The sequence below is a fragment of the Thermobia domestica genome, chromosome 2, assembly GCF_964235325.1.
Source record: "Thermobia domestica chromosome 2, izTheDome1.hap1.1, whole genome shotgun sequence".
Classification (NCBI taxonomy): Eukaryota; Metazoa; Arthropoda; class Insecta; order Zygentoma; family Lepismatidae; genus Thermobia; species Thermobia domestica.
In genome coordinates this window covers 23,483,142-23,506,066 of record NC_137455.1, presented here as the reverse complement: position 1 = coordinate 23,506,066, position 22,925 = coordinate 23,483,142, and the positions used below count along the sequence as shown (strand labels likewise).

Sequence of the window (22,925 nt, the reverse complement as noted above, 5' to 3'; positions counted from 1 at the left end):
GATCTTCCGCCTTTTCCTGGATAAGAAATTCCTCACTAAGGCTTCTAACAGTTTTACTCTTCTTTGTTTTTTTTTATTATTAAAAAAGGGAAATAACAAAGCAGTTAATGAATATTGTTCTCTGGAAGAGGTGTTGGAGATATTCTCAAATGTGTTTCTTTGCTCCATATGTGTATGAGCACGTATTAATCTATTTCTCTCCGTATGTTGCTGGGAGGAAAGAGGGAGTATTGGTGAATCTTCTGGATGCTGTCATATCCACATCCCACTTCTACTGTATCTGTGAATGTGGAGATCTGTGTGTGTGTTTTGTATCCCCCCTCCCTTCCTGTCCTCTCAACATTTCCCTCACCTTACAGCCGATGCTTCATTGATCGTCTCTGGTACAGGAGGCGGCGCTTCAACCGGGGGGACGGGTTCGGAGCGGGGGGAGAAGAGCACAAAATGCTGTTGGGTTGCTCTCTCATACCAACTCTCTTCTCTTCTGTACATGAGTATGTGTGTGTGTGTATGTGTGCTTGATTTCCCCTCCGTTCCCCCCACCCGATTCGTTCTATCGCATCTACCCCGACCGCGTGTGCGCTCAGATCCAGATTCGTCTCCTCCAATCAACAGCGGGGACTCGGGACCACAGCTGTGACAAGTCGGACTCGATACGCTTTTCCCCCGTTATCCAAAACGAACGGCCTTAACGGTGGGGAAGGACGGTAATGGCGGGAACGACTGCTACGACGCCGTTACCACTACTAACACGTTTATGGGAGACGAAAACGTGATAGGGGGATGCACACAAGATTCCCTCAAGAGGGAGAGAGAGAAAAAAACTAGAGATAGAAACAAGAAGGAAAAAAGGGAGAAACGCGCGCGACTGAGGGACCACGAGTGGGAGGGAGTAAACGGAAGTTGAAAGATACAGAAGCAACATCCGCTTTTTATCTGTTGGAAAAACCGCTACCGCACGGTTTGTTGTCATCGGGATCGTATCCTGTCTTGGGGAAAAATTTTTGCTACGACAGAACATTTCTCCACCTCCTCCCGTGCTTCATATTCATCCCTCCAGATCAAGAAACTACCTACCAACTAGTCAGCAACATATCACTCTGTCATCAACGATCAGACGTTCACATCTCGATATACGTAAGATCCAGCATCCTCACACGTTCCCTCCCTTAGACCCGATCTTAAAAAGAGCACACACTCTCACGCATATTTACTCCCCTCTTTCCGCCCGATCAAGCCCTCAGAGCAGAAGTAGCAGAATCAGAAACTGTTCTTCCCTTCCCCCTCCTCTCCAACCGTTGTGTGACTTGCTTCTCCTCTTGGTTTCTTCACACGGGGGGAGGGAGAGGGTCGTATACCGGGTATTGATTTGGAAAAACGTGTATCTAGGCGGTTAACTTAGGACGAGGGATTCCCGGAATCCCCATTCTGCCTGCAGCATCGCTTGTAGCAGGCGCGCTCTCCGGTTTTGCTTATCTCCGAGATATCTCCGAGAATTACACTTAACAACAACAAAACTTCCGCCCCTTTTGTAGTAGTACTAGAAATATTCCTTAAGGAAAGAAGAAGAAAACACATACATATCGTAAGAAAAGAGAAACAAACAAATTAAGTTCCAAAATCTTCAGCCGTGGACCTCAACGGGGATCTAACCAACGCCTCTAGGGACGCCTGCGACGTTGCTACCTCCGCCTGGGGCGTTAGTCATTGCCTCAGGATTCGCAGGACGCTTGGATCATCTCACCATTGTTGTCAAGATTCTCGACAGTCCAGAATGTCATTCTTGGCCTTGGATTCGAACTCTTGGCAGGTAAGAATTATTATCTCTTTAGATTGTGGTGTTTAGTGTGTGAGATGTATTTGTCGTTATGTGTACTTTTTTTAAAAAAAAATAATTTGTTATTGTTGTCAAATTTGGATATTGACATTGCAATTATTTTCAACAATTAAGTCTTCGATGATGAAAGTCTTCGTTGAATTATTTACTAGTTGGCATTAAAAAAAAAAAAAAAAAAGACCTCATGAAGATCTATCATTTCTGTACATTACGTGTATTCTGATATGATTCACCATTAAATTTATGGTTATAGGTTATCTCATTTTGTAATAACGTATTATATATACAAAGAGAATATATCCTAAACGTCAAAAGAAAAATGTTATTTTGCCATCGGTAAGGCAATGTGTTTTGAAGTATTGTAAAATTTTCTAACGTATGAAACTTAATAGTAAAGAAAAATCACTATCATTGTTTGAACTATGGTAAGTAGCTAAACATCTTAATCTTTCTATGACTGCGTAGCAACGGCTTATTTATTTTCACTTCAAACATCATTGAACTATTTTCCTGGAAGTTTGTTCGACTATCCTAAAAAGTATGCAACCTGAAACGAGTTTATGTATTATTGCTAGTTTGATTATAGGATATTTTTTTACAAGTTAAACACATTCTTGAATTACCAATACACAATGTAAATAATATACGTAATGAAGGTAAAATGACACTGTCTTTTTTTTTTTTAATGAAATATACGCCAATTTGTTTATTTGGAATAAGTTGTGATCAGTGTTGGAAATACTTAAAAGTACTTCACACTTGTTGCATATTTGCGAACTTAACATTCGAAGTTATTGGTACTTACCAGCCTATCTTAAAATATTTTTATTTCGTTGCTTAACATATTACGTTTTGTGTACATCATGGATAAAAATCAGAATAGATCAATTTGAAGATGAGTTATCAATTATATTTAGGATATTTGTCAAATACTTGGAGATATACATTCAATTTCTTTCTCCTCGGATCACTAAAAGTTTCACAAACGGTTGGTTTTCGGTTGAAAATTTCTAAAATCCTACATGATTATAATATAGTTTGGAAATTAAACAATATTTCTAATATAAAAAGAAATAAGTTTCATTGTGCTTGTTGAATTTTATATAGAATATCGGGAAATAGACAACTACCTTTGATAATGACTCGAGAATATTTCGCAGAAAATGACAACAGGAAATAGCCATATTTCTCCACATGAAACGGAATCATTTTTAGTGGTAACAATAAGGAAACATTTTCTAGAAACCATTATAATAGAGACACATAACCATTCAGTACACCAGATATTAGCATAATTAATCTATAGGCACTCAACGTTTACTGATAACAACCAAACAAAAACATTTACACAAAATATTAGAAAAGAGGCTTACGTATTCAAAATGTTCTCCAGGTGATAATATAATTAATCTATAAAAACACTTTGGTTACTGATTACTATTAAATAAAGAACGTTTTCTACAAAATTACAATGTAGTAACAGATTCTACATGTCTAACAGATTATCAAATAATCAATCTACAGAGACACATTGAGTATGGATAACAATTAAACACCAAACATTTCCTACAAAAATAAATTACATATTCAATATGTCTATCAGATCATAACAATGAAAACATAACCTAAAGAGACACTTTGTTTACTGATAACAATCACCGGAGAGCATTTTCTACAAAATTACACACTAGTGACACATATTCAACATGTCTAACAGGTTATCAAATAATTATTCTACAGAGACACATTGATTACTGATAACAATCAAAGAGTCATTCCCTACAGATTAAAATCTAGGAATTCAATTTGTTTATCACATCATAATTATTCTATAGACACATCGATTACTGATAACAATCAAACAATCAAAGAGCCATTCCCTACAAATTAAAATCTAGGTATTCAATTTGTTTATCACATCATAATATAATTAATCTATAGAGACACTTTGCTTACTGATAACAATCAAACAAAGAACATTTCCTAGAAATTGGAATCTACGTATTCAGTATGTTTATCACATCATAATATAATTAATCTATAGAGACATTTTGTTTACTGATAACAAAGAACATTTTCTACAAAAGTACAAAAGAGTAACAAATATTCAACGTGTCGATCTATAGAGACACAATGTTTGCTTATTATAATCAAACAAGGAACATTCGTACAAAACGTTTACTGATAACAATCAACAGAATTAGACATACATGGTCAACATGTCCATCAGACTATAACATAATTAGTCTATAGACACATTGTTCACTGACGATAACCAAAACAAAGAACGTTTATAAAAATATTACAATAGAAATAAACATATATATTCCACACATCTATCAAATAACATAATTGGTCTATAGAGACACATTGTTCAGGAATAAAAATCAACCAAATAACATTTTGTACAAAATGTTACATTAAAGACATACATACATCTATCACATAATAACATAATTGGTCTATAGAGACACATTGTTTATTGATAACAGTTAAACAAAGAACACTTCTACAAAATGTGTACTGATAACAAACAACAAAATCAGATATACATATTTAACATGTCCATCATATGATAACAATTTATAAGCATATTGTTTAAATCAAACAAGGATCAATTCTACAGAATGTAAAATAGAATCAAGGTATACTTACTTAACATATATATCAGAGAATAACATAATTAACCAATAGCGATAAACTCATTTATTGATTACAATCAAACAAAATAGAAATATACATATTGAAGATGTTTATCAGAAGGTAACATAACTAATCCATAGTAGTAGATTATTTACTTCAAATTTTGTGAATTTCTCAAATTAATTCATACGGAAATTTACCAAAATTTTGTTACAAAATCTGAAGAAAACAAACTAAAACAGTGAAGTCTACATTTTAACATTTCATTTTCCTTTTTTAAGTTCCTTTTTCAAAATAACTATAAAACAAATGGTACTGTTTAAATTTACAATAGACAACTGGGAAATAAAGTGGAAATTTATTTGGATGATTAGTTGATAAATATATCACGATAACTTAGAATGATAGTAGACATTTTCTTATGAGCAGCAAATAACTTCTGCTAAGCTTTTACCACTTTATTTCATAATATTTCCAGCAGTTAAAATCATTTGCCACTGTAAATCATAATACTTCTAAAATTTTAATACTTTTAGCACTCTAATTTATACTACTTCAAAGCGTTCAACAAGTTTAGCACTTACTTCATAGTACTTCCGAGTGTTCTAAACATTTACCACTTTATTTCATAGTGTTTCCAGGCGTTCAAAAGTTTTAACCATCTACTTCATAGTACTTCTCAGTACCCAATATTACTAACAATCTATTTCATAGTACTTTCTGGCGTTCAAAATTTATTTAATAGTAATTCTAGAGTTCAAAACTGTTAATACTTTATTTCATAATACTAATTATCGTTCTGAATCACTATGCCCACCATACTCACATTGTTATTCTTACATATCCTATTAGCATTTTAAAATACTATTAGTTGTATTACAATTATCCTTTTAAAATGAACAATGAATCGAGTTAACTTATATTTACTCTTAATGACTATTTTGCACTCAAAAGAAAGTGGTGTACTCTAAAAATTAGAATGTTAGAAAATACTATGAAGTATAGTGCCAATAGTTTTGAACGCTAAAATTACTATTAAATAGATTGTTATAAATTTTAAATGCAGGAAAATACTATGAAGTAAAGTGTTAATCGTATTGGGTGATAGCAAGTACTATAAAATAAATGGTTAAAACGTTTGAACGCTTGTCAGTACTATGAAATAGAGTGCAAAAATTATTAAATGCTTAGAAGTACTATGAATTTCAGTTGTAAATGCTTTTAACTGCTGGAAGTACTATGAAATAAAATTGTGAAAGTTTTGGAGAAGTTATTTGCTGCTCAGAAGAAAATATCTTACTTTCACTCTAAAATATCATAAAAGATCATATCCCATAACCTTTTGCTCTCAATAGTCCTGGAATTTAGATTCAAAATTATAATTTATTTTAACTCTTATGATATCATGCAGAAATATATTACAAACAAAACCTAAAATGTTATATAAACAGTATGCATAGGAGACTATGTTTTGGTTCAGTTGGTTAATGTACCTTAAAATTTTCAAATCTAAAATTTCGTGAAGTTTATATAATATTTTTTGCTTATGCTTAACTTTTGAGGATATTAGATCTTATCTATGTAATTTTATGAAAAAATACTATTAACAGTCTGTGTTATATTTACAAACACAAGCTATTTAGAAGGTATTGTTTGCAAACATTTGATCACAAGTACCAGTTATTGTGATAATCCTATAATAATAATACTTATTATCAAAGCTTTACAGATTCGTATACTCTCCGTACACAAATACTTTTCAACAATTTCGTAGTAAATGATTTACTTAGTTTGTTTATTAGTGGTATATATTGCTTTCCACCACTAAAAGTTATAAGAGAAAAACCTAGGGATCCGAACTACATGAACAGTCTCCAGCAAAATAAAGGTATGTTTTCCTAAATGCCTTTTAGTTAGTAACTTTAGAATCAATTAACCGATTGAAAGGCAATTTTTGGTATTGTAAGAATGATTACGTTCTCTACACAAAGTATTGACTTCTTGCTACTGACTTTACATCTTGTATAAGATTAACAATTTGTGTTTTACGTTTTTTTTAACTAATAGTTACAAAGAATATATTCGAACCATCCATTCATCTTCGATGTATTGATTAAGAGTCTTCATCCCGGCGAAATTAAAATACCGCTAATTTTACAGTAATTATGTGATATCTTCAAATAGATAAAAGATAATTGAAATATGAAACAAGAGCGCCCTAGACAATATTATTTTGCGTGAGACACCGTTATCACAAGTCGCCTAGCGGCTTTCTGTTTTCGGCTGTTTAGAAACGCGAAAATAAATGCCGATTTTCAAAATGGCTCGAAATCAAAAGCAGATAAGTGAATCGTGATAACAGTTTCTCATGTAAAATAATATTGTCTAGGGCGCTCTTGTTTCACATTTCGATTATCTTTTATCTATTTGAAGATATCACATAATTACTGTAAAATTAGCAGTATTTTAATTTCGCCGGGATGAAGACTCTTAACAACTTATGTAGGAGTTTGTTCAATTCCGAAGATGATAGTAAAATTTTAAATATACACTTTCTAAAAAAAATGCAAACTTTGTTTTCTTCTATAGATATTTTTTTAAATAGTGCATAGCTTAATTGCAGAATAGCAATTAACTTCAATATATGACATATTTGAACTCATAAATCCCTCCAATATGTTTCAGTGTATTTGGTTATTGCTCTAATAACTCTTACGAGTTTTGAGTGTTTGTGTTTTTAGTCCTTATGGAACACTGGGGTTAGGGAGGATTTGAATTCGGTGCTGTTAGTAAGTGCACAGGCAACAGTTACAGTTTTTTATTAGGTAAAATATGGGACATTTTTCACCACACTATGTCTCCCATAAGAAACCTAGTTTACAGAACCGCGCCACTGGCCGAGAACTTTTAAAAGAAGCATGGTTTCCTATATCTGTTTCTGACTTAAACAAAATTTATCGTTATATCTACATCCGCGCGATCACAGGAATTTATTTCGAGAGAGGTCCAATGCTTTTGGGAGGGATCCAAATTCAATATGAGGGCAGATTTGATTAAAATTTGTAAAATCTCCTCTAAAATTAGACTAAACTTGCAAAAAAAAAAAAAAAAAAAAAAAAAGTCGAGATTTCGGGAGAGATCCGAATCCTCAAAACCCATCCCCTGTGTACGTTCCTGTACATACAGGAAGGACCCAGGGCAATAAAATAGGAAGTCAACACACAAAATTACTCAAATGATTGATCTCTTGATGTGAAAATATTTGAACCTTACATTGCGCTTCTAGCGTGTCAGAGTGTTAATAACGTTACGTTCACCCAATTTATATATTCTTAACAAAAATATGTTCTTACCGGTTGAAAATATATCTCAATTTATTTTGCTTTATCCTTTTCCGGCATTAAATCCTGTTGTGTTAACTACTGTAATTTGACAATCTACAATGGGAATTAAGTATCCAGCTAAAGGACAAATATATGTATATGTATTCGTGAAATTGTTTCAATCATTTCTTTATTATTGCAGTTTAGTTATATACAAATATGTTGCCAAAGAGTATGTCGTAGCTATTTCACTTAACCCTTATGCAGGCGCCTTGGGATATAATGTACCCCACAGTTAGCCTTTGCAATATGGAACATTGTTTGTTTAGGATTTCAATTGCTATTCAAGGTGTTTGTCAATTGTTCTTTGACAAATGAGCTGGTACAGTCGAATGTGTTTCATACGCGTTTGACTGCAAAATATTCTTTATTTGTTTTAAGTGAATGCGAATTGGAATTATAATGACATTACACGAAAAGATAATTGATTCTAAAGTTACAAGAAATTCAATCATGTTGGCAGTCCTGGGTTTATTAATATCATTAGAAATTAATAGTTAAGTAATGTGATATGTATTATAACACTAATGTGCATCAAAATAATGTTAAAATGGTCATAATATATAAAAAATTCCTCATAATGTATAAAAGTAGATAAATTTAATTTAGTTGGCAATCCTGAGTATACTATTAATTATCATAGTTTATTTATGATATATTATGACTGGGTTAGTAGTTTAAATATAAGACTGTATGTAATTACTAATCTACGCGAAGATAATCGAAATGTGGAACAATAGCACCCTAAACAATATTATTTTGCATGTGGTACCGTTATCGCGAGTCACCCAGTAGCTTTCAATTTCCAGCCATTTCGAAACGCGTAAATAAATGCTGATTTTCTAAATGGCTGGAAATCGAAAGCAGATAAGTGAGTCGTGATAACGGTATCTCATGTAAAATAATATTGTCTAGCGAGTTCTTGTTCCACTTTTCCATTATCTTTTATCTATTTGAAGATATCACATAATTACTGTAAAATTAGCGGTATTTTAATTTCCCTTGTGATGGAGTCTCTTAACACATTACTTGTGTTAACTACTGTAAATTAATAATCTGCAATGGACATTAAGTGTATATGTATTTATGAAATTATTTGGATCATTTATTTATTATTGCCTTTTAATCACTTACACAAATATGTAACCTTCCTCTGGTGTTATATCTGTATATTATAATTTCTAAATGCGAAATTGGCGTTACCAATTAAAAATCTTGGTTATTAGAACTCTTTAATTCAAGTTAAATAACATTTTGAAGTTTGACGCACACAATTATGTCCAAGGTTAAAACATCGATCTCACTTTGAGTTAGCAGAGATATTGCTATATTCTACATTCTTCTCATACTAAATTTTTAAGTCTGAAAATTGCGTATAAAACTGGATAGATATTTAGGAACCCCTTTCATTTATTACTGTTTATCAAAGGTGTCACGCAAAAGATCTAGTTTTGGTGAATAAACTTTGATTATAGAACTAAACAGGAAATCATATATTAAACTTTCAGCGTATATCCACGTACATAGTAAAATTTTGAAGTTTGACGCACACAATTATGTCCAAGGTTAAAACATCGATCTCACTTTGAGTTAGCAGAGATATTGCTATATTCTACATTCTTCTCATACTAAATTTTTAAGTCTGAAAATTGCGTATAAAACTGGATAGATATTTAGGAACCCCTTTCATTTATTACTGTTTATCAAAGGTGTCACGCAAAAGATCTAGTTTTGGTGAATAAACTTTGATTATAGAACTAAACAGGAAATCATATATTAAACTTTCAGCGTATATCCACGTACATAGTAAATTTATAGTAAATAGATATTGGTCTGCTAAAATGGTCAGATGAATATATGTATTTATTATCGTATACCCTCTATGACATCTTTGGTGCTAAACTAATTACGATCTAAAGATCTAAGTAGCTAATTAGTCGCCTAGAACGACTAACGACTAGAGACTAGCGATTATCTAGTCGACTAGCTAAAAAGCCGTCTAAGTAGCTAATAATAAATCTGTTAATATCCTGGTTATTATAACAGTATTCCTTTTTTAATCAGTCATATTTTACAGTGTAAAATATATTTGAAATCTCTGTTCTCCCTTAGATAAAAAGTAGAATGGGTAGAAAGAAGATAAAAGATTATTTTAGTGAGCAATATGAAGCAATATTTCAATATTTGGACAAATTAAGATAGAACCGAATCTTCTCTCTGTTTGATTCATTAATTAATCATTAATAAATAAGTAATTGATTGATTGATCGATTTGATTTCAGCGTCCCGTTCAGCAGCAAGGCTATATGAGACGTGAACTTACAACTTAACGTGGTATCCGAACCACATGAGCTCCCGCTGGAACCGAACCCGGGTCTCTCACGTCAAATGCGCTTACGCTAACCGCTTAGCCAAGAAGGAGCTCAATAATAAAAGAATTAAGATGCTGCAATATCCTTGGAGTAATAATAACCGAAAAGAAAATCAACTTTCAACACAGACTTCAATTGTTTTTCCCTGTTAAGAAAAAGTAACAGTTTCTGTTAAATTAAAGAATACACATTTAATGTATTTATCACATAATGTAGTCATCTAAATCGGCATCTATAAATTCCATGAAATACAGATATAATAAATTTTCGAAATGTAATTCTTAAATGATTCTCAAACTTTGAGAGAAACGATCAGAATGTTATATTATTTTTGCTATCATACATTTGTAGAATACATTCATTGTATCATATGCATCATTGAAAGGTGGTGTTCAATGTGGACATGGATCGGTTTTTGCTTCGATTCTTAGCAATGTACTGCTTGCGTTTAATATAGTATCCAAGTAGAAGTTTGTGCGAAGTTTAAATGCTTACGCGTACTTTATTCTCTAAAATGACTGTCCACCTGTCCATTTGTCAGTCAATCTACAGATACCAGAGTCAAAATAATCGGAGATAGTGAGAATTTATGTTAGAAATATGAATTTAGTGTCTCGAGAATACATTCTATCTCCATCCGTTCTATCTCCCTATCACTTTTTTTATCTCACTTAATTTGAGAGTCTATGATAGTTTCATAATGTAAAACACACAAAATTTTAAAACTAGTGTATTTGGTTTTACATTGTGAAACTATGATAGACTCAAATTACGGAAATCCAAAAGTGATAGAGCGATAAGAATAGAAGTAGAACTTATTTTTGAAATACTGAATCCATGTATATACAAGTCTTTTATGTATTCAGTGTTCCAATAATAGATCTTATCTCCACATTTATCTACCTATCACTTCTGAATTCTCATAATTTGGAAACCTATTATGGTTTCACCATGTAAAAGAAAACTCACTAGTTTAAAAAATTTGACAAGGAATTAAGAACGTTTAATCTTCATACAAAATTTTATAAGTAGTGGGTTTCGTCTTACATTGTAAAACTATGATAGATTTCCAAGTGATAGGGAGATAAGGACAGAAATAGAACTCATTCTTTGGGTACAGAATTCATATGTTGAGCTAATCGGGGCAAGACAATGGTAAAAGTGATATTTTCAAACTTTCGAGTTAACTGGAGAAGAAAATTTAATATTACTATACAATTGAATGCAATGACACATACTAAATAATCTTCGCCTGCCATCTGCAGTCACATTTCCGAAATAAAAATACATACATATTTCTCTGTGGTTCGATCCCAACTCATTCCACCTAAGAACTCAATTTCATCGGACTTACCATTGTTTTTCTCCGAGCCGCTAGTATACAGGTATCATGTTTGATGTATCGAGTGTTCCAACAATAAATGCTATCTCTACACTCATTCATCTATTACTTCTGGATTCTCATAATTCAGAATTCTATCATAGTTTTAGACAACAATACTCAATACTTTTAAAAATTTTGATAATGAATTAAACATTTAATATTTCTGAAGATATACTTTTTCAATTAGTGAGTTTTGATTTACATGATGGAGCTAAGATAGATTTCCAAAATAGAGTGCTCTAAAAGTGAAAGTGAGATAACCTTTGACTCCAAAAGTGATAGTGAGATAATGGTGGGAAGGAACTTACTCTTGGGACATTGAAACGATACTTATTTTATTTTGTTTTTCTCTTACCATTTTTCGTTCCTTGTCTGTCGACAGACTGACAGATAAGCAGAGTGCCAGAATACTGTTTCTCACTAGTTCTTATCATTTTTGCTCTAACGCCTGTCTATAGACAAATAGGAGAAGAGAGTCATTCTATAAGACTTCACATATTTATTTGCCAGAATACTGTTTCTCGCTATCTTTTATCGTTTTTGCTCTAACACCTATCGACAAACAAATGGGAAGTCATTGATATAAGACTTCCCATATTTAGGTGACAAAATACTGTTTCTCGCTATCTTTTATCGTTTTTGCTCTAACACCTATCGACAGACAAATGGGAAGTCATTGATATAAGACTTCCCATATTTAGGTGACAAAGTACTGTTTCTCGTTATCTTTTATCAGTTTTGCTGTAACACCTGTCGACAGACAAATGGGAAGTCATTGATACAAGACTTCCCATATTTAGGTGACAAAGTACTGTTTCTCGTTATCTTTTATCAGTTTTGCTGTAACACCTGTCGACAGACAGATGAGAAGTCATTGATATAAGACTTCCCATATTTAGGTGACAAAGTACTGTTTCTCGCTATCTTTTATCATTTTTGCTCTAACGCCTGTGTATGGACAAATAGAAGAAGAGAATCATTCTATAAGACTTCACATATTTAGGTGACAAAATACTGTTTCTCTCTATCCCTTATCATTTTTCGTCGATATCTATATATAGACAGACAAACGGTTGAGCTGTTTTATGTCTCATACTTACGAATGGCATAGTTTGGAATGGGGTTTCTATGAGACAACAGTTGAGGCTATTTCATCTCAAAAACGTGTACAAGGAAGACGTCTCGTCTCAGAAAGTGTATCTGTATGTATGGTAAGAGCTCTGTCTCTCACTACATTGATTCAAAAATACAGACAGTTTGAAATTGTGAGCTGCGGTTTAAATTATTAAAGTACATTCAAAACTAAAACATTGTGTATAGAGATCGTAGTACTTATATAAATAACTAAATTCTTAATGCACCGTTTAAAGCCATTTTAGAAATCTAGTTTCTCTAATTTTAGTGTCCAATCCGTATTCTGAATGTTCGTTACTAATATTCTATAACACCAAATCTATTATATATATATAGCAAGGAGGTCCTCTAACGTGTTTGTCCCGTAGAATAAATTATATTTATATTATTAACTAACTAACTAACTAACTCTATGGCCTATGGAACCCGGAGGTTCAGTGCCGCGTTCACAAAAGCTCTCCACTGACTTCTATTCTTAGCTAATTGGATCCAGTTTCTACTTTGTATTCCAATCTCTGCGAGATCCATCTTAATATTATCCTCCCATCTGCGCCTAGGTCTTCCTAATGGTCGTTTTCCTATGGGTCTACCAGTCAAGACTTTGAAAGCGTTTCTACTTTCTTCCATTCTAGCTACATGACCTGCCCACCTAAGCCTCCTAGACTTGACGACCCTAACAATGTTTGGTAAACCGTATAAACTATGTAACTCCTCGTTATGAAGCTTCCGCCATTCCCCATTCTCGTTCCTCTTGGGTCCGAATATTCTTCTCAGGATCCTGTTCTCAAATACTTTCAATCTATGTTCTTCCCTCAGAGTAAGCGACCATGTTTCGCAACCATACAGAACAACAGGCATGATTATCGTTTTATATATTTTAAGCTTCAAATTCCTCGACAGAATTCGCGACGACAAGAGATTTTGAACCGAATAGTAACACGAATTCCCTGCTTTTAGTCGACATTTAATTTCTTCGTGAATATGATTTTCGTCTGTTAATATTGATCCTAAATATTTGAAAGTATCCACTTTATCAAAAGTATTATTTAATATTTTAACGCCTCCACAATTTGCCGTATTACGGTCCCGACGCACTTCCATGTATTTAGTTTTCTCTGCATTTACTTCTAAACCCATGTCCCTGCAAGCATTTAATAAGATCTCTGCATTTATGTCTACTGTTCTCCTATCATCCCCTATTAAATTTACATCATCAGCATATGCCATAACCTGGTGAATGCCGTTCAACTCTAGGCCCTGGTTGCTATCTTTAATTTTCCTTATGGCGTATTCCAGCACAAAGTTAAGTAATAAAGGCGACAACGCATCTCCTTGTTTCAGGCCATTTTCGACGTGGAAGCTCGTGGACAAAAATTTTCCTACCCGGACTTTACTTTGGGATTCACTTAAACATATCTTAATTAATCTAATTAGCTTTCTCGGTATTCCAAGCTCTGTAAGAACGTTGTATAATGTTTCTCTCCTAACCGAGTCGTAAGCCTTTCTAAAATCAATAAATAGTTGATGTACCGGGGTATTGTATTCCCACTTCTTTTCGAGTATTTGGCGAATGGTAAATATTTGGTCGATAGTTGATCGATTTCGTCTAAATCCGCACTGATAATCTCCAATAATTTCATCTGCGTATGGGGTCAATCTTGCTAACAGAATATTTGAAAGGATTTTATAGGATGTTGACAGAAGAGAAATGCCTCGATAATTATTACAGTCAGTTTTGTCGCCTTTCTTGTGAATTGGAACAATGATTGACTCTTTCCACTCTTGTGGCAATTCTTCCTTATACATGTCCCGAATATTTTTATTTTTACTATTATCTTCAAGTTCCTTAATTTTAGCTTTCAAAAAATCCCGTTTCTTTGTTCTAAAAGTTTTGGAAGTTTCCCGCCTGATATCTGCGAAATTTTGTGTAGTTATTTCATTCGGATTTTGTAGCCACCGTAATTTTGCCTGTTTTCTCTTCTCTGCTAGTTTAATGCATTCTTGGTCGAACCATGGTTTGTTCCTACGTATTTCCGCGTGTCCCAATTTTTCTATTGCTGAACTTTGATGCTATCTCTAGTTTCAATCCAAGTATCCTCAACACTAGTGCACTCCGAGTCTTGTAAAACCGAGAATCTATTCGAAACTTCAATCTGGTATTCCTCTCTTACCTGGCTCTCTTCTAATTTCTTTAAATTAAATCTCTCCGTTTTCGGACATTGAGTATTACCTTTATTCAACGATAATCTCTCCCGTATTATCGCTGCTACCAGGTAGTGATCAGTGTCACAATCAGCCCCTCTAAACGACCGGACGTCAATTATGCTAGATTGTCTTCTTCTATCTACTAAAACGTGATCAATCTGATTGTGTGTTTTTCCGTCTGGTGATGTCCAAGTGTATTTATGAACGTCGCGATGTGGGAATTTTGTACTCTTCACGATTAGGTTTTTGGATGTTGCAAAGTTCACGAGTCTAACACCGTTGTCATTACTTTCCTTATGCAAACTTTCGTTCCCTATAATCGGTTTGAAAATATCCTCTCGTCCTACCTTCGCATTGAAATCCCCTAATAGAATCTTCATATGGTATCGCGGGAGTTGGTCAAATATCCGTTCAACTTCTTCGTAAAAACTATCTTTTATATCGTCACCCTTATCTTCAGTTGGAGCATGTACATTTAAAACAATAATATCACACCACCGTCCCTTAAGAGTAATAAAAAAAAAAAGTCTGTCAGTAACAAATTCAACCCGTTTAATTGCTGGTAATATTCGTTTGTGAACGAAAAACCCTGTTCCTAACTGGTGATTTTTATTTCCTTCCCCGTAAAAGAACGTAAAATTTCCGGAATTTTCAGATCCATTTCCTTCCCACCTAACTTCCTGAACTCCTACTAAGTCCATCCTGTATTTCTCTAAGTCACTCGTTACAGATTTTAACGCGCCTGCCCTATAAAGACTTCTAATATTCCATGTTCCAAATCTCATGTCCATTTTCTTTTGCTGATATTTATATTATTATAAGTAGTAATTGTAATAGTAGTAGTAGTAGTAGTAAAAAATAAAATGAAGTTTCTAGTTTTACGTTAAACGATTACGTCCTGTGTTCTAAAAGAGACGGATGATTATGAAAGTGAATGGTTATCACAGAAATGGTGGAATGACAATGTGGAAGAAACGAGAGAACCTCGAGAAAATCCACTGACACGATGTCCAACACAAACGCACTTGTCCTGGAATTGAACTAGAGACCTTCCGCTTCGGAGGTGAGCTCTCTTACTGACCCCAGCCCCACTAGTAGTAGTAGTAGTAGTAATATTAGTAATGGTAGTAGTAGTAGTAGTAGTAGTAGTAATAGTAGTAGTAGTAGTGTAGTAGTAGCGGTAATAGTAGTAATATTAGTGGTAGTGGTAGTATTGTTGTAGTAGTAGTAGTAATAGTAGTAGTAGTAGTAGTAGTACTTTATATTCCATTCTATAAAGCCGGTACGGTGTCTACTTACGAGCCAGGGTAAGCATTTTGGATTAGGTTCTTGGCAGTGGTGGGTATTATTCTCTCCTATTTTCGACCAAAGGGTCGCGGTGGCTCAGTAGTAGAGCGTTCACAGCTGGTGAATGGAGTCCTTGGTTCGATCCCAGCTCGCGCCAAGTGAACTTTGTGATGGACAACCAAAGTATGCGTGGGTTTTCTCGGGGTTCTTCCATTTTCCTCCTACTTTCTTCATTCCATCATTTCATTCATTTCTCATCATCACCGTCTCCTTTAGTCTAGCCGGCATAAGCGTGGGACGTAAAACTCCAAGATTTTATTTCATTTCTAATCTCAACCAAATTCGAATTTTTAACCCAGGAGACCCGGGTTCAATTCTCCGCGGGAGATCATGTAGTTGGGAACCCATGTTAAATTGTAGGCCCACTTCTTTCTATAGTTTGTTGTTAGGACATACTACGGAGCTGAGTTAAAAAAAAAATACTACGAGCGGAAACGTCGTTTATGTTTGGTCGGATTTCTTTTGGGTAGCTTAGATTATACGAAATATCGGATTTTTATCAAGATTCGAATTTTCGATACCTTACTCTTTAGATGCTACAGTATTTTAAAATCAATATAAAATGAATTATGTGTACAGAAATGTAAAATCGGTCAAAGAATCTCACCTTTCTAGCTTAATATTTAACGAACACGATCATCGTGCTAATGATGTCGAGGCCTATTTTTTGCACGTTCTAAGAACTTATGGTGTTTAAACAGCATCATGAAACAATTGAGGAAGAAACTTAGAAGTAGCAAACTGCGGTCTAGAGAGTCAAAATTGAAGGTAACGGGAGTCGATGTACTGACTACGCATCACCCAACTAAAAGTTATTGGCTAGTTATATATATTCATGATTTTTAACACGACAATAGGCATTTATTTTGTTTAATTCCCCGACTGTTTCCCCGAGACCTTGTTTTCCTAAAATGTTATGCAAACCCACAAAATAGTTTTTTTTTTTTTTTTAACTTTATGAAAGAAAGATTTAATAGAATGCCTACACCGTATTTGCTCACATAATTTTCGCACCTTTTAAATATAGGTCTACAGTTGTATTTTGGATGGAGAGGAATCAAGATGCGTAAAATACACGAATTTTTAAATAGATGTTTTGATTTGGGTTTTATTCTAGTGCAGTATAACTCACATAAGTTGGACATCTGCGGTTCCTAGTAAATGTAGTCTAATTATAGGGGTATCCAAGATAGAGTGGTAAGGGCTTTTTAATGTTAGGAAATTATGCATAAATACTATTGTATTTCGTAAATATGATAGAGTTATTTAGAATAGTTGTCTTTATTCTATACTTATACAATATAGAATAGTAGATATAGCCCTATTGTAGTTATACTGGTACTTATATGTTTTTGAAGTACAGTGAAACCTCCATTAATTGACACCTCTCAATAACGGACACCTCTATAATATGGACAGATTTTTTATCCCGGCAAAAATATCTGTTGTCTTAGGGAACAAAACCCTCCCTTTTACGAACACTCTCAGATACGGACGCGGACAGTCCTTCTTGCCCCAAACGTTTCAATAACCTCTTCATAACGGACAGGAATTATTCTCGGTTCTGCGATATATTACAATAGGCAGAAAAGTATTTTCCCTACAAATGTATCTGGGGTATATCATGAGTCTAGACTTGGTGAACCATCAAACAGAACATCTTCAAACTGAACTTGAAATTCTTTTTCTTTTCTGCCCCGCAATAAACTGTTTTCTGGTGGAAATCCTAGAAAACTTTCAATATGCAATAACATTCATGCAGGGTCAGTAGTAAGGCCAAGAATTCTATGTGAAAGATCTTCCCTTCCATAACAAATTTAGTCCTTTTTCCTCTGGGTCTTGCAACCTTTTCATAGATACAATTTCGTAGCTAAAGCATTGTTTATTTTACAATCACATTTTCAGTGAGCAATGTTTCCTCTCTTACTTTTTTTTTTTTTTTTTTTTTTTTGGAAAAACAATTTTTTTTACTTATGATACTGGAACAAGTCTGGGTTGGAGATTTTCCGGCTTCCTTTTTCGCTTTCTTTGTGATTGGGGCTGGGTCAATAAGCATATGCAATTCCAATGACTTGCCTTTCCATCCATTCCACCAACGAAGATACAGCGCCCAGTACACAAACAAAATATTTCTTCCGCAACCGTACTGAGGATTCTCAGAGGACACTTGCTAATGAGTTTTATTAGCCTTATAGAGGAAAAAGCATACCTTTTTGGTGAACAAAAGGGTTTAGCTTGTTAGTTGGTTCCTAATGCATCTTTTGAGAAGGTTACGAGAATTTGAAATACATTAACACATTCCCCAGCAATAATATTATTTAATAGAAATAAATTTCTCCTTCATTCCTGCCAGTAATTCAAATGCGTACTAAATAGAGTATTTTCATATTGAATTTTACTATTTACGCTCATACATAATGTATTTACTGTATATTAATGCATACAATTACCGTTGTGAGAAATCAAATTTCTATAACCTCTTTGTAACGGACAGAAATTCATGTCCTATTGGTGTCCGTTATTCAGAGGTTTCACTGTATATGGAAACGGATCATCATGGAAGCAAGACAAAAAAAAAACAAAAAAAAAACGACCCCTCCTTCACTATGAAGTTTTTTTAATGACTGACGTTTATTCACCGAGGCAAAGGGAGACAGTGACGATTATAAAGGAAATGGAAGAAAACATGAGAATCTCGAAGAAACCCATGCACATGATGTTTGTTGGCCACAAAGTTCACTTGGCCCGAGCTGGAAACGAACCAGGGACCCTAAACACTTCACTGTGCTGCAGTAGAGAAGTGCAACTCAATTTGCATTTGAAATTCACACACATATAGACTCAAATCGAATGCTAAAAGCTTACAAAAATTACACTGTGCGCAGTTAATATTAGCCGTCTGTAGAAGCTTATCTTTCTAGTCTATATAAATAAATAAAATAGAAAATGACTATGTTTGTGACTAAATAACTCTTCAACAGCTTCACAGACCTCGATGAAATTTTCAACACAGATAGGGTTCGAGCCTGGGATGATGATTTTACCATTTCATTTTTAAGGTGCAACTTAGGGGAGGGAGAGGAGGAGGAGATTTTTTAAAAAAATATCAAAAATGATCGATATTAGTGTCGAATCCATAGTTTTCGCGGTCGCTGAGATGAACAGTGACAATTCCGGTATCGTTCAATTAATCCACATTCAGCCCTGAAGTTTGGGAAAGCAGGAGTGGGAGACATATAAAAGTGATTAAAAATGACCGATATTAGTGTCGAATCCATAGTTTTCCGGTTCGCTGAGATGAACAGTGACATTTTCAATCCCATTTAAATCCAAATTCAGCCCCGCAACTTGGGGGAGTGGTATATATATAGTGGCGGATCCAGGATATGATCAAGGGAGGGGCTAAACATAGTATGCCGCTTTATCCAGTGTAAAACAGGATTGAAGTCGATTTTATCCAGTGTATACCTGAGGGTCAAGGAGGTGGGGAATAGCCCCTCCCTTGGATCCGCCCTTGTATATATATATATATAATCGAAAATGACCGATATTAGTTTCGAATCTATAGTTTTCGGGTTCGCTGAGATGAACAGTGGCACTCCAGATGCCGTTTAAATCCAAAGTCAGCCCACAATAATAATAGTTAATTTTTAAGGCAAAAAAACATCGTATATCACAGTTTGCTTCAGTAATAGTAAAAAGTGACTAACTAACGAAACATGTTACTAATTTTTCTTATTTTAATCCAACGAAGCAGGTAATCGACGCTAGCTTTTTTAAAAGGCTTTAAGAAAAAGTGAGTATGAACAATTAGTTTGTTTTTTTCTTTAAACTTGGTCTCCGTCCACGCATTTTTCAATTACTTTTCTGATACTTACCAAAAGTTCCTCCAAACATTCCACAGTTCTTTCATGAGTGACTAGTTTTTAGATAACTATTTCAGAACTATTCTCTTCAGTTTGTTCTTCGTCTTGAGGCAAATGTTGACAACAGCTTCATTCTTTGATGGTTACTACATCTACTTTACAAAATTATTTCCTGTATTAGTTCACAGTCTGTAATTCTTCCACATTACATTTACTCTTTCAATTTCAACAAGGAAACATACGAAAGCAACTGTGACCAAACTTCTCAGAAATGGGTATCCAATGCTCAAGATAGCGAGGTGTTCAGGTTACAGGGGCTTAAATACTTCGAAACAAATAAGAGTTTTTCCAGTTCCGCTGATAAGTGTCTAAATTAGAGTGGTGTCCAAGTTGAGAAGTTATACTGTATACAGTAATTTTATATATGCATTTATTACAATTTTCTAAACAATAACCCTATCAGAATCTCTCTTTTATCACAATAAATGGATTTTTAATTTACTTGTCCCACGCATGAACTGTAATAAAACCGCAAAGAATACAAGTGTACACGTTTGGACATTGCGAAGTTTGTTGTGCGATTAGATCGGTATTTAATTGGGTCGGACACTTAAGGAAGGAAATTTCATACCATATTGAAAAAAAGTGCGTAAAATATATATATAAAGATCAAAGTAACCCTTTACGAATTACGCGATGGCACAAATTACGAGACCGTTCTGGAAATAAGGTTACAACAGCTACGGTTCATTCAAAAAGTGTGTATTCGACAAAAATCTACTACAATGTATTTAGAGATATAAAGGTTAATTTTCGACGTAATCGCCTCATTGTCCAAACATTTGTTAAGTCAAGATACTAGATTCTGTATCCTACAGTCATAGATATTTATATCCTGCTGCTAAAACCACATTTCAACTTCGTTCTTGATCTCTTCATCATCATGGAAGTGTTGTCTAACAAGATGTTTCCACAAATGGTTTCCATAAATGAGATCAAGTACTTTGTGAATATTCGCTGGCTGCTTGTCTTGTGCTTGGAAGGAACGTATGGCAGAGTACACGTAACATTTGACGGGATTCAGAATCGGCACCACCACGAAATGGAAGAGAAAGATTGACAATGAAGCCAGTATAGCCGCACGAAAATATTATTTGTCCACCTACATGACAGGATATTACTTCATGGACACGTCTCGTATCTGAGCAAATTCGAAAAATAATCACAGTGAATTCTTGAAAATATTTGTTAATGAATAATGGAAATCAATCGAAATAAATGTTGTTTCACAAGTGAGTAGATGATTTGAAAAGCCATTAACTTTCTTAAAGAAATTTATTCTGAAAGAAGAGTTGACACAGAAAGGTACCATAACTTATGGAGTTTCATTTCCATTGTTTGATTTCTTTAAGATAGCGTCTTTCAAGTGTCTTCCGTTTTCTGATCGCAAATACCTTATTCTGTTGTGTATTGGAAGAACGTGGTCTTGTTTGAAGCAGATCAATTACAGACTTCTGTTGTCGAAAACATGTAATCAAATTAAGCATAGTTAACTCTCAGAGTGCGTTTCTTTGTACTAAAATGTCTGTGATAGCCTCTTGGAGTCGTAGAAACTGATAATTGGTTTTGCCAGCATACTCGTGCTTTATCCGAAGCAATGGAGAAACGAGCCTTTTAATATATGTCACTCATCTTCTTACACCAATATTACACCGGTAACTCAGTACATACCAAAATGTACAATACAGCGCTATTCAATGGAATGCTTCAATTGCCACCAAAGAGCCATGGCGGGACATGGGACAATTTCTCCGAAATCGGGGCTATCCCGATAAAAATAGACGGGTGGTAGCCCTTTGTACGTCACATTTGACCTATTTATTGGGTCGCCATACTCGATCAGCACCAAGGCTCAGTGGTAGAGCGTTCATTTCTGATGCATGGGGTCCTTGGTTCAATCCCAGCTCGCGCCTTGTGAGCTTTGTAGTGTACAAACACCGTATCCGTAGGTTTTCTCGAAGTTCTCCCGTTTTCTTCCCCTTTCTTCATTCCACTATTTTATTCATTTCTCATCACCTTCCCCTTTAGCCTAGCCGACATAATGAAAAACTTTAAAGATTTCATTTTCGATCAATACGAAAGTACAGTGCTTATAACTGAGAATCAAACAAGGAAAAAAACATAAAATATACACGTTCTAATTACTTTAATCCGAGCACTTGAACAATACACTTCTTTAATGATCATAATTAAACAATAAATCATTAAATCACTGTGTGTTATTTGTTTAAAAAAAAAAAACACATACCTACTCATATATTGTTTACTAATGGAAACGGAATGCGCTTAAAACTTATCGGAAATTTTAATTATATATCTTGTTTTATAAAGCACATTTTTTACCGTCTCTAATTCCATTTACTTCAATAAATAAAATCTTTATTTTCACAGTTCTTTGTCTATTTTTAATAGAGTTATCGAAACTGTCTAATTGAAAACAGTCTGTAGTGTGCTTATTTTCATGCTTTTTTTTTTACTAATAGTAATATGTTACATGTATTCATATATATATATACGGAATGCATTGCGTTGAAATATACACTAATCCTGTACATGTTGTGATGGTATATATTTCGAAATAGGTTCAGAGACTGTTGTGTCACAGCAGAGGATCACCAGAACAGTACGTCCTATTTCTCCCTCACGTACACTCAACACTTTCTCTCTCACACCCACATACAAGCACACACACAC

The 22,925-nt window shown here is 34.2% G+C and overlaps 1 protein-coding gene across 1 annotated transcript in view; it reads left to right on the top strand.

The window, feature by feature from the left end:
• The first annotated feature begins 921 nt into the window (after positions 1 to 921).
• Positions 922 to 22,925, top strand: part of TfAP-2 (transcription factor AP-2) — a 1,022,457-nt gene continuing 1,000,453 nt past the window's right edge. The window contains exon 1 of the mRNA XM_081740097.1: positions 922 to 1,810. Coding sequence (XP_081596223.1) covers positions 1,775 to 1,810 — 36 coding nt within the window. The 5' untranslated portion in view covers positions 922 to 1,774. The remainder of the gene's footprint in view (positions 1,811 to 22,925) is intronic.